Source organism: Antrostomus carolinensis, unplaced genomic scaffold (genome assembly GCF_000700745.2).
Source record: "Antrostomus carolinensis isolate BGI_N321 unplaced genomic scaffold, ASM70074v2 scaffold42974, whole genome shotgun sequence".
NCBI classification, from domain to species: domain Eukaryota; kingdom Metazoa; phylum Chordata; class Aves; order Caprimulgiformes; family Caprimulgidae; genus Antrostomus; species Antrostomus carolinensis.
In genome coordinates this window covers 8,329-21,069 of record NW_010311114.1, presented here as the reverse complement: position 1 = coordinate 21,069, position 12,741 = coordinate 8,329, and the positions used below count along the sequence as shown (strand labels likewise).

The 12,741-nt window shown below is 50.9% G+C and overlaps 2 protein-coding genes across 2 annotated transcripts in view; one reads left to right on the top strand and one right to left on the bottom strand.

Moving 5' to 3' along the window:
• LOC104523891 (ferritin heavy chain) overlaps positions 1 to 399 on the top strand; it is a gene marked incomplete at its 5' end in the record, with an annotated part of 2,875 nt that extends 2,476 nt beyond the window's left edge. Inside the window, one exon of the mRNA XM_010166613.1 lies at positions 48 to 399. Coding sequence (XP_010164915.1) covers positions 48 to 212 — 165 coding nt within the window. The remainder of the gene's footprint in view (positions 1 to 47) is intronic.
• Positions 400 to 1,861: 1,462 nt separating this feature from the next.
• On the bottom strand, positions 1,862 to 11,966 carry LOC104523890 (bestrophin-1). Its single transcript, XM_010166612.2, has 9 exons — positions 11,791 to 11,966; positions 10,778 to 10,872; positions 10,130 to 10,363; positions 8,942 to 9,096; positions 7,648 to 7,725; positions 5,355 to 5,507; positions 4,770 to 4,850; positions 3,500 to 3,651; positions 1,862 to 3,062 (listed from the first exon to the last, which is right to left on the bottom strand). The coding sequence occupies exons 1-9, from the start codon at positions 11,940 to 11,942 to the stop codon at positions 1,862 to 1,864; spliced, it is 2,301 nt and encodes a 766-aa protein (XP_010164914.1). The 5' UTR covers positions 11,943 to 11,966.
• Positions 11,967 to 12,741: the final 775 nt, after the last annotated feature.

Below are 12,741 nucleotides of genomic sequence, written 5' to 3'. Positions count from 1 at the left end.
TGTTCAGGACTAAACTTAAACTCTTTTTTTTTTCGTCTCCCTTTCAGTTGTGTGACTTCATTGAGACTCACTACCTGGATGAACAGGTGAAAGCCATCAAAGAGCTGGGTGACCATGTGACCAACCTGCGGAAGATGGGGGCACCGAAATACGGCATGGCAGAGTACCTGTTTGACAAGCACACCCTTGGGGACAGTGACAACGAGAGCTGAAGCCTTGCCAAGAGCCACTCTGTGGGTTTCAGAGGGACTCCGACTTCACTGTCCAGCCATGCATGCATCTTCAGCTTACCTAGATAAACAGTTCTCAGATTCTGTACCAAATTATTGCCCCTCTCTTTTTTTCTCTCGTGTTTTGTGTATCACCCTCCATCCAATAAAGTGACTTGGTTCAAATTGGCTTTTCTCTCTTTCTCTCAGGAGCAAGAGGCCTGTATTTGCAGGATTGTGCCCCATAGTTGTTGTTGTGACAGCCATCTCACGTGGGATATGGGTGAGGGAACGTGTTAGAGGGATCAGGTTTAACTTTGTGCTTTTACAAAAATTATTATTATTATTTTTAATCCAGTGAGATCTACTGCAGTGACTCAAGTTGTGTTTTAAATGCCTTCACCACCCAAGCTGTTGCTGTAATAAATCCTCAAGGAAAGGAAGATTTGAGTGTCTGGGCTTGCTGAATTCATCCCTGTGAAGTCAGATGGGGGTTCTGAAGGGGGGGTTAGTGCCTTGTGGGACATCCTGATTGTCTAACACATGGCACCACACTTGTGTGTGGAGAAAATGCCCTGTGAATGTGGAGCTGTGATCAGGTTGGACCAAAGCTGCTGGAACTGCCTCAAAGACACTGTTGGGAGCTGCAGTGGGTGGTGGTGACACCTGCCCAGGTCCAGCACCTGTCCTGGGGAGGCAGAGAGAGGGGAGGCAGCTGTGGTGGAGGTGTTGGAAGGGAAGTGGGAGGTGAGACTGAAGTTGTCATGTGTCCCCTGTCATGTGGGAGCCTCTCAGCTGCTTCTGAAGACAGAAAACTGGTTTCTATAAATTCCTGTTGTTGCGTGGAAACGAAAGTGAGGAAACAAAAGGGATGGTCCTGGACTTCAGCCTTGCTTTTATTTATTTTATTCAGGGAAGAGAGTAAAACCTCACAGCTGCATGGTGTCTGCTGCCACCCAGATGACTTCTCAGATCCGTGGCAGATGTGAAACTTCAAAAGGCAGCAACGTGCTGGGTAAATACCACTGACTGCAGTCGCCTGTTGTAGGAGGTCCTGGCCCTGCCTTGGCCCGTGATTTTTCCAGTATGGAAAACACCAGCAAGGCCTGACTGCAGGAGCGGGTCTGTGTACAAATGCTGGGACTTCCTTCAGTCCCTCACTTTCCCTGGAGTATCTTGTCAGTGTGAGTCCTGCCTGAGACTTGTAACGGATCTTGTGACAAACGTGAACGTAAAGCTCAAGTTGAAATGGTTGCTGTGATCAGGAGAGGTATCTTCATTATTAACTTTAGTCCTCTTCTGTTTCGGGCAACACCTGCACTCCAGGTTCTGCAGTTTGGTGTCTGCAATACTTAAAGTCTTACTGTTGCTACAAATGTAGAGGGTGGGTTTTTGGGGGTTTTGGGTTTTTTTTTGGGGGGGGGGGGTTGTTGGAACACTGAGGTTGTGGCTGCTGCTGTACCTGAGGCCAGCAGCAGTGTGTCATTGGTGCTGGCTTTAGCCTGGGCTGGGCTCTAGCTGCCTGTTCCAGCAGCAGGTGAAATGTTTGGCTGCTCTGCCCTTGAGTGCCAGCGTGGCCAGGTGTAAAGATACTGCAACATCGCTGATCCAGCAGGTATCTCGACAGAACTGCGTCTGCCTCGTGGTCTCCTCTAGCTGTACTGATCCGTCTGCTCTTCACTTGTGCTTTCACTGGTCTCCATGATCACCTCCATCAGCCCCACGTAGTCACCTTCAGCTAGAGAGATGCCAGAGTCATTGGGGGATGGATTCTCTGCCCTTCTTGACTCTTTTGTAGGTGGACTATTAGTGCTTCCACTTCCAGTATCTCTCGTGGTCCTGGAAACCTCTGCTGGATGCTGGTCTGAAGCGCTGGCTGCATCTTCTAAACTTAAACTGTGAACATCAGGGTCCATGTTCCCTGTGTGGGACCTCTGCAGCACTGGAGATGTTACAGGAGAGAATGAGAAGCAGAGGGAGGCACCACCTCCGGGGGTTTTGTTACTGGGGGTGTGAAAGGCACTTGAATGCTCAGAATTGGAGGTGGCTGATGGGGAGTTCTCCAGGGTTAACCAGGGTGGGTGGGAAGCTTTCAAGCTCTTCAGACTCTTGAAGCTACCCTGCTTCTCGTGATCTGGGGACTCTGCAAAGAAGGGGAATTTAGGGCTGTCTGAAGCTGTGGACAGAGCTCCTGGACTTCCTGTGGTGGTTGCAGCTTCTCTGGTTTTACTGTTAGAGTTGCTCCTTTCTTCTTCTAACGTTACCAGTGAGTCAGGACCTTTGCTCTGGTCTGTTGGCCAAATAAATGTTTCCTTTGCAGCTGAGCCGAGGGAGCTCTGGCTCTTGTACATATCACTGACCTTGGAAGGTGAGGAGTTGACAATGACATCCTTAAGAGAAGTCGAGCACGCAGCGATGCTGGAGAGCGCAGGAGGCTTCTTGCGGCCTTGGCGTCTAGAAGGGAAGATCATGGGGATAGAGCTGATGGGTGTCTGTGGAGCACTGTAGAAACCAGGTCTCTCATAAAATGGGGTTGACATGAAGGCATCAAACTCCCTTAGTTTTCCATCTTCGTTATCCCACTGCTCCTGTGAACTGGAGTCTCCCCTTGGCTGACTGATGCTGCAAGGGCTTCCAGGCTTCCCCATGTCTTGGTAGGTATAATGGGAGAAGGGGGATGTGGGCTCTCCTCGCCTGCGCAGAAGGTTCATCCGGGAAGAAGACCTGGAGAAGCTTGGTGACTGGACACCGAGGAGGCGGCCCAGGTGTCCCAGTAATGGTGTAGAGTGGTTGGCTTCTTCATTCTCTTTAATTTGCTCCAGGGGCTGGAACTCCATCTCTTCTTTCTGCATGCTGGGGAAAGGCAAGACGAGCTGTTAACAGAGTCACAAGAAGGTGGTTTCTGGTGGAGAGGCTGCTGGAGGTGGCAAACCTCTTTCTTCTTGTATTGCCATTAGATATGTGTGAGGCCCTCCACAACGGGGATGCTCATAGTAGAGGGGATGGGGGAAAGAGGTCTGAGGTATCCTTTTCCATGGAGGATGTTGGTTATCATCTTTGGATGAGCCTAAAGTATCTTCGAGCAAAATTTCACAGACTACTGCTTGCTCTTGCTCCTCAAGGGTAACATCCTGCACAAGACCTGGTCCAAGGTGTAAACGTGGACTGTTATAGAGTCATAGAATTGTTTGGTTGGAAAAGACCTTTGAGATCATCGAGTCCAACCGTACCTGTCCACTACTAAACCAGATCTCTGAGCACCTCATCTGGCACCCTGTGGCTGCACTCACCTGATATCAAAAGTTGAGCCGAGGAATGATGGGCGCTTGTACTCAGCAGTGGCTGCGGTGTAAGGTGGTTGGGGATCAGGCTCATTCCAGTACAGGTCCTTCTCCAGGATGGGCAAATCCTGATGCATCTCATCCACTGCCATCAGGGAGACCTGCAGGGGACAGCGGACATGTCGTGTCACACGGGGTGAGCAGTGTTACATGTGTTTTGTTGTCAGCAGGCGAAGGAGGAAGCGGTGTAGCACGGAAGCCAGGCCAGTGGCTGGGTCTGCTGTGTGGTTTCCTGTCGCTTGGGTTGTTTTTCACACGGAGAGATTTGATGAATTGGAAGGACAGTGATGCTGAAGGAGACAGGAAAGCGTTACGCTCGCTAGGAGAGAAGAGCTCCAAGTTAGGAAGGGCTGAAGGTGGAGAGTTACTGCATGGAATCATAGAATCATAGAATGGTTTGGGTTGGAAGGGACCTTAAAGCTCATCCAGTCCCAACCCCCCTGCCAGCAGCAGGGACACCTTCCACTAGACCAGGTTGCTCAAAGCCTCATCCAACCTGGCCGAGAACACTTCCAGGGAGGAGCAGCCACAACTTCCTTGGGCAACCTGTTCCAGTGTCTCACCACCCTCACAGTGAAGAACTTCTTCCTAATATCTCATCTAAACCTCCCCTCTTTCAGCTTAAACCCATTTCCCCTTGTTTTGTCATTAACTGCCCTTAAAAAAGCAGAGGAGGCTGTTTTAGATACAGACACAGGGTGGAGAAAGCGAGGGAGAGGCAGGAATGATGGGTCATTGAGAGGTGGTGATGGAGTGAAACTATCTGGATCCATCGTGTGTGCCAGGGCATGGACTGAAGCTGCAGTTGGTCTCTGTGTACAAAGACGCCCCAAAAGTCCCATCTTCCCTGGTGTGGGGGGCTCTCCCTGGCACAGATCTTGCCCCACATTCTCCTGGAGCCTGGGATGTCTCCTTGGGAACAATGAGCTGGCCCCTTCACCCTTATATTTGTTGGGAAGCCTTATGCTCTCCTCCTGCTCTCTTAGCCATTTTCTTCTGGAGATCCTGGGCTCCTTCTAAAGATGCAACCACCAACACCTCAAGAAAGCATCGAGGGCCACAGGAACTGCTTCTCTGCCCCACTGCAGGCAGGGGAGGTGGGCAGCAGAGGTGTTGCAGGAGAACTTTGTGACTGCGCTGTTGGGGATTGTTAAGCCCTCAGGTGCAGTCCTGCCTCAGTGTTCCTCTGCAGGTCAGACCCATCCTGCCTTCACTTTACCTGCAGGTTCCTGTCAATGAGCCAGTTGGTTTCAAAGTCATCATCATCTTCCCCAAAAGGGTTGATGAGTTGCTCGGCCACCTGCATATGGAGAACACACAGCAAGGGTCATCATGGTCATACCTGCAGCTTTCCCTGCAAAGAGAAGGCCTGTGGTGCAGTCAAGTGTGATGTCTGTTGAATTCAGAGCAATGCTGTTCCTCCCAAAAGGGGTGGGTTAAAACTGGAGGCTTATCAGTGGTGGGGAGACATTTGGTACAGGCAGATAACTGTCCCCTGCTCACAGCCCTCCTACAACTGCAGACCACCACTGCATGTAAAGTGTAGCCCACGGCCTCTCTCTTTCCCCAAACTAGTCAGGACCAAAGCTTAAGGAAGGTGGAGCTGATCTCCAGGGTGAGACACTTTGAAACTGAGAAGGTCTTGGCAATACCCTCAGCCCCCCCTTGACTCCCCATTTCTCTGCCAGCACCTGCACATTGCCCATAGGCCAAGGAACACAGCTGGGTCCCTGGTGAGCACACGCTGGGGAAAAACCCCTGGCTGGCTCAGATTCCAGCTCCAAACAGATTTTCTTGGGCTTACCTTTAACCAGCCAGCGTAGAAGAAGAACTGCAGAAACGTAAAGACAGGGACGAAGAGATCCAGTTCATGGCCAGGATAGGCTTTTTCTGGATCCAGGAACTGCCGCCCGATCAGACAGGCCAGGAAGAAGCTGTAAACAGCCACGGTCACCACCTGGGAAAGATGCCAGGGGACACAGCAGAGGAGCTTGAGTTCCCACCTTGCTTTCCCAGCATCTCTCATCAGCTCTACCCCACATGTCTCCTCACAGCAGCGAGCTGCTGGCTCTGTAGCTTTCAAAAGCCTCAGATTCAGTTATTAGAGGCTTCTCCTCTGCTTTTTGCATTTCCACTGCAGAAAGCTTTCACTGGAACAGGTTGCCCAAGGAAGTTGTAGATGCCCCCTCCCTGGAAGTGTTGAAGGCCAGGTTGGATGAGGCTTTGAGCAACCTGGTCTAGTGGAAGGTGTCCCTGCTGCTGGCAGGGGGGTTGGAACTGGATGAGCTTTAAGGTCCCTTCCAACCCAAACCATTCCATGATTCTGTGATTTTAACCCCATGCCCTTTACCTGTTACATGTGCTGTGTTTCATTCCAGGCTGTCTCTGGAATGACATCTGTAGGTGTCACAGAAAGACAGTGGCAGAAGAAAACACGTGATATCCTGGATGGAAAGAACTTAAACAACTGACACGTGGCTGTGTGGTTGTCCTGCTGCTGAAGTAAGGGGTGCTGTGCTCTGAGCTCTTCTCATGCCTTTCCTTGTCTCTCCTGAAAGCTGTCTCAAGCCCCTCGCAGCTCAGTCCATGCTGGCAGGATGCTTCCAAGCCAGGGAGGGGAACCCTGGCCGTGCTGCCAGCTTTGAACTAGCTCCTTCCTTCCTGGTCCTCACGCTGGGCCTTTTTTATATTTGCCTGCTTGCCTGCCCGGATTTCAGGCTACAAAGAGCTTTGTGCTTTTCTCTGTAATCATGAGACTGGAAACTTCCCCTTTTCAAATTAAAAGCAGCTGAGACTCTTTTGATGCAACAAGCAAGGAGTTTAAAAACGAACACCCAGCATCACCAAGTTCTCAGCCATCCAGTCCCTCACAGTAACAGCCCAGGGCTGTTTCCTGATGGGCAGGATACAGAGTGCCTGGAATTAAAAGCCTTTGCCTTGTGGATGGGCACCTATAAAATGGGTTGTGTACTGCAGTGGGGGCAAAAATGTGCTATGATACTGCTCCCAGTGCTCAGGACACTGGTGTGGGCAGGAATACTGGCTTCCCAGTGTGTTCCCCATTAACCTTCAGTGCTGGGCCAACGGAAGCTGTTCCCATTTCCCAGCAGAGCTCGTTGGTGTTATCTGAGCAGCTGGATTGCGTGAGACAAAGGAGCAAGTTGGTGCCGAAGGGTCTGTCTGGGTTTGTGTTGAGAGAGCTTTTTAAAACAGCTGAGTGCACATATGCAGCTCTCCCAAAGGTGGCACAGCTCGGTCAGAGCTGCCCTGCCTGCTGCAGCAGCTCTGCTGGACACAGATCACAGCTCTGCTGAGAAGGAGGAAACTGCTTCAAGGTTGTGCTCCTGCAAAGCAGCGCGGGGAGCGGATCCACGTGTGTCTCTGTGCTCCCTGTGGCACACCTCGTGGTTAGCTGGCTCTGGGGCTACTGAGGTGATGAAGGGGCTGGAGCATCTTTCTTCTGAGGAAAGACTGGGAGAGCTGGGGCTGTTTAGCCTGGAGAAGAGGAGACTGAGAGGGACCTTATCACTGTTTATAAATATCTAAAGGGCAGATGTTGAGAGGATGGGGTCAGACTCTTTTCAGTGCTGGCCAGTGGTAGGACAAGGGGCAATGGGCACAAGCTGGAGCACAGGAGGTTCTGCTTAAACATGAGGAAAAACTTCTCCACTGTGAGGGTGTCGGAGCACTGGAATGAGCTGCCCAGAGAGGGTGTGGAGTCTCCATCTCTGGAGATGTTCCAAACCTGCCTGGATGCAGTTCTGTGCAATCTGCTCAAGGTGAACCTGCTTTAACAGGGTGGTTGGACTGGATGATCTCCTGAGGTCCCTTCCAACCCCACCAGTCTGTGATTCTGTGCCAGAGTGTGTTTCTGTAGAGGTGGCTGTGTCTGAGTTACAGAAATAAGGCTGGGCTGGGTGTGTGCTGCTGAGCTACATCTAAGAGCCAACCTGTGTAGGTGAGGATGAGGGTCCAGGTGTATCTTGTGGCAGCATGGTCCATGTGTGGGTCAGATATGAGTGTAAATGGGGATGCCCCTTGTAGCAGTGGGCACAGGCAGGCAGCAGAGCAGTAGATGTGGGGGAATCTCTTCTCACCTGAGTGTAGACCAGGGGGATGCTGATCCAGTCGTACCCATAGAGTCGCCCACACTGGCTGCGCAAGGTGTTGAGCTCCTGCAGTGGGGAAAAGGAATGTCCTGTCAGCATAAGGTCATCGAGGCCAGGTTGGATGAGGCTTTGAGCAACCTGGACTAGTGGAAGGTGTCCCTGCTGCTGGCAGGGGGGTTGGGACTGGATGGGCTTTAAGGTCCCTTCCCACCCAAACCATTCTATGATTCTATAACTTTGCATCTCCTTGCTGGGGACGCTGAGCCTCTCCAGCCCCATTGCCCTTCATTGCTCCAGTCCATTCCCTCCCACTCACACCTCTTCTGGAAGGGGATCTCAGGCAGGACTCCTGCTCCCTTGGTGCCCATCCTCACCCCAGCAGACCACCAGCAGGGTCTCACGCTTGCCCTGGAGGAAGTCCTTGCTGCCAGAAGTGTCTCCATCTGAGCTCATGATCCCTTCCAGCTCTCTTCATAGCAGAGTTGTATTCCTCACAAAATGAGCAGCCAACAGGTTAGGCAAAGAATGTCTCCAGAGCATCCATTTCTCTCTCCTGACTGTCAAGTGAGGCTAGATAAATAAGCCAGAGGGAGATCTCTCTCTCTGGGCATATGAATCTCACTCCAGGCAACAGAAACAATGTGACTTTCTCTGCACATGAATACCAGGAAGGATGAGCTGCTCTGGACCTTTTTTCTCTGCAGCTGGGCAGGGATGGTTGCCAGGTCTTTCCTGTGGAGCATGGCCTGCTTCCCAGGACTAGCTAAAAGTTTTCAATAGTGAAGTTTTCTACAAGGGACCTTGGTTGTTGGAGATGCTTTTGATCTCTCCTGGTCTCTTCCAGATATATGCTTCCTTGTGGCTTTCCATCTGTATCCTAGAGATCTCCACTGGCCACTGTCGTTGGCTGCTCTGGAGCATGTGAAGGTTGGAGAAAGGCTGATCAAGGACCTGCTGCATGAGTCTCTCCCATTCCCACACCTAGATGTGAGTCCCATGGTTCCTCCCAGTCTCACATTTGAGAAAGATATCACATTCCCCTCGGCTCTAATGTATGTGACATTGCTGCCCTGTCAGTAGGCCATGAAAAGCTCTGTTCTGTCACCAGCTGGAGCGTGGCAGTGGGGGAATTTCCCATCAAAGTTAATGTAATATCCTCAGGGACAGGCTTGGCTCGCTGTCCTACCTCACCATTCCTGCCTGACCTCTGGAAATCCCCGTAGTTCCACCCAGAGGACTGGAGGAGGATCTTGAACAGTTGCCTGTTGCCTCAGTCACTCACGTTCAGGATGCCTTGGAGCAGCACGCTGTCCCGGATCCTCCCGTCGTTCCTTGCCTTCACAGCCAGATTGGAGAACCATACACACGGGATCCAAAACTTGTTGTGGGGGGAATTCAAGCTCTCAAACTTCTTGTGTTCTTCTGGTGTCATGAGGCCTAGGTGGAAAAGAGTAGATGGGAGAGGGATGGCCATAGAGGGCAGAAAGGAATTGATCTGCTCTGAGATGAAAATGTCTAAATCTCAGGTGGTCATCTTGGCTCTCCTTAAAAATCACAGGAAAGACTCAGGCACTCAGCCTTTGGGAGACAGAGAAGGAGGACAAGTTGTCATGTTAAAACATTGAGTTACAGACGTGTGAGAGGTGGGCTTTATCTCATTTCACTGAGGATCTCTGCAGGATATCTGACCAGATCACAGTCAGCAGGGAGATAAAGTACTGCTGAGGGTGGAATTGCCTGGTGTACATAGACATTTGTTGAGAATGGGGTAATTTTGTGTCCTAGAAGTGCCTGTTTCTCGTTCTGGATTGCAAAGGGAACCCAGCTGACTAGGGCAGACTGGGAAATGTTGTACTTCGAGGAGCATCATCAGAGAGGATTCAGGGAACCCAGTAGTTAAGGTTGGAGGTCTGAGGCTTCAATTTCCACCTGCCCAGTGGAAAACTGTTGCCCTGAGGGAGGACAAACACACCACTTGGCAGGGGTCTGCTCATGCTCCACTATAGATGTGTGCCCAGGGTCATTTACTGCAGAGAGCTCTTCTCCTTCCATGCACACATCCAGTGCAGGGTGAGCAGCTCCCAGTGAAGCTGCTGCACCACAGTTACCCTGATCTCATCAGCCAGGGCTGCCCTCTGACCTGCAGCGTATCTGCATTCACAAACAGGATCTCAATGCTCTTCTTACATAAAAAATTTGGGCAGAGACCCTTCATCTTTCAAACAAACCTTCCAGCTACCGGTAGGAAGAAGCATCCTGTGCAATGGAGAAACATGGACAGTTGATTATCTCAGAAGAGCAGAGCTAGGGCATGAGCAGATGCTTAGCACCCACTGTAGACATCAGCTGAGCACATCTCCAGTCTGGAGGTCGTGTGTCCCTTTTCAAGGCTCTTTACCCCAAAACCAGCAGCAAAGTGTTGCTGTCTGCTTGGTGCCAGAGCTGTGCAGAAGGCAGAACCCATACTGACCTGCCCTGACGACGTGCTCCATGCTGGGGAAGCGCTTGTAGACAGCGGTGCTGACTGAGCGCAGGATCAGCACGCTGCACAGGTTGCTGTAGCGCATGAGGGTGCGTCGCAGGAGCCGCCCGTACTCATCCTCCCCATCCACATTGCAGGAGACCAAGTTCATGATGCGGTCAGGCCATGGGATGCTCTCATACTGAGCCCACCAGCGGGACACCACCAGAGCCACGTAGAAACCTAGAGGTGAGCTGAACAAATTAGCCATCCTAAAGGTGTGGGAGATGTAAATGTTCTTGTGTACGAAGTCTGGTACTGCTCATAGGGTGATGGGTGCAAGCATGGCCCATGGAGGGCAAATCAGATCTCCATGCTGAAGTTAGAGCCTGGGTTTCACAGTTTACTTGGTGCTACTTGGTGCCCTCCTGGCAGAACCCAGAACACACTAGTACATCTGGAGGGTGCAGGCTGCGTGCTGGGGTCATACCTCACAGCTGCAGCGTGGAAGGATGTGTTCTGCTTGAGGAGTTTTATCAAAGGCAGAGGGAGGGATCTGCTCAGCAAATCTCACCTGCCTGCAGAGCTATATCAACCCAAGGAGAAGAATTGCTGTCCCTTTCCCCTCCCTGCGTGTTCCCAGATGGAGCTCCTTACCCAGCACAAAGGACACGGGGATTAGCTCAGCATAGCTGTTGCAGTAGAGCGCCAGCTTCTCAAACATCAGCCTTTGGCTCTCATTCAGGATCAGCCTAAAAGGGAAAACCAGAAGCATCAGGCTCAAAGAAGAATCCGTGCCTTGTTGGACCTGCTGGGATGAGTCTGGCAAGGGAAGCCAAGGATGGGTAGTCATGACACTGCCACGCTGTGAGTCTGGGGATGATGGGAGTGAACAGCCCTCGTAAGTCCAGGACATCAGCCCACCTCCCCAAAATACCTGCTGACCAGTCCAAAGGAGCCAGAACTGGTCACTGGCAGGTAAGTGATGCAGTCTGGTGTCAGGGACCACCCCTATTTTTCCTCACTCGGGTGAGTGCTATGTGGTGCCAAGGGTTTGACACAGAGCTGGGATGTGCACCACAGTTCACTTAATGTCCTGCAAAATCTCAGTCCAAGCTCTGCTCTTAGGTGAGTTCCTGCTTCTTTCTTGGAGCTCTTCCCCTGCCTCTGTGCTGCATCAGTGATGGAACCAGCTAGAGGAGCTCCCTGTCTGACCAGCCACAGAGTAAAGCTGCCTTCTTACAGATCTGTGGTCCCAGAGCTGATGTCTGCTCTCAAACATGTACCCAAGGTATTGTCTGTTGTATAACAAGGGAAACTTTCTCCTAAAGCTTCCCACCGTGGGATATCTCCAGTACTAGTTCAGTCTTGGTCTCCACTGATTTACACGTTATTCTTCCATAGGTAATCATCAAATGCAACTCTACATCCCAGGGACAAGAAACCATGTTGCATCCCAGGATAGAAAAAGGAGATTGATCAGCTGCTAAGCCACACTGGAGCATTGAGGAAGGACCTTTCCTTTCCTCCTGTGAACAGAGGCTGGTGAGTGGCTGGTCAGCTCCTCTTCACCAGGATCACTGTCCCAATCCTGTGTTGCTCAGTTGTCCTGTTCCAGGACAGACTGAGAGTGAGGGGCTGTGTTATTGTTGGGGTGTAAGGATAACTACCTGTAGACAAGACTGATGGTGAAGTAGAGAGAGATGAAAATAAGGAACTCTGAGTAGAGAAGTTTGTAGATGCTTCCTTTCCATTGGAGCAGGAGCTGTGAGAAGGTGCCTAGGCGGGCATCAGCCACACGGTTGGTGTATGTCACTGTCATCACAGATCCTGGTAGAGACACAAAATGAGCAGATGTTGGAGCTGCCAGCAAGCTTGCACAGAAGGAGACAGTGACACCTCAAGTGTCCCAGCAAGCAAGCAAGATGGAAGGAAGAAAGAGAGAAAGAAGCAAAGAGTTGAGATCAAAAGACAGGTAAGATGAAGTCAGTGACATAGAAACATGGAATCACAGAATTGTTTGGTTGGATAAGATCTTTGAGATCATTAAGTCCAACTGTACCTGTCCACTACTAAACCAGATCTCTGAGCACCTCATCTGTCTGTCTTTTAAATCCCTCCAGGGATGGTGACTCGACCACCTCCCTGGGCAGCCCATTCCAGTGCCTGAGAACCCTTTCAGTGAAGAAATTTTTCCTGATACCCAATGTGAACCTCCCCTGGCACAACTTGAGGCCATTTCCTCTTGTCCTAACGCTTGTTACTTGGGAGAAGAGACAAACACCCACCTCAGTACAACCTCCTTTCAGGTAGTTGTAGACAGTGATAAGGTTCTTCCCTAGAGAACCAGGAGGAAATTTATAGGAGGCAATTAATTTGATGAGCTTGCCATCTTTTTCCTGTCTTTGAGCTGCATGGGAGCTGATTACAACGACAGAGAATATACTTTCTGGTGGATCCCTTGGTTTCTAGTGTTTGATTATCAGCTTTCAAGTGGGGCTGGTTGGTCAGAGCCCACGTGCCACACCTTTCCATAAAACAGTCGTTTAAGATTAATTCTTAGGGTCACAAACTCCAAAGCTGCTTATTGTTTTGTTGGGTTTTTTTCCTTTCTTGTAGTA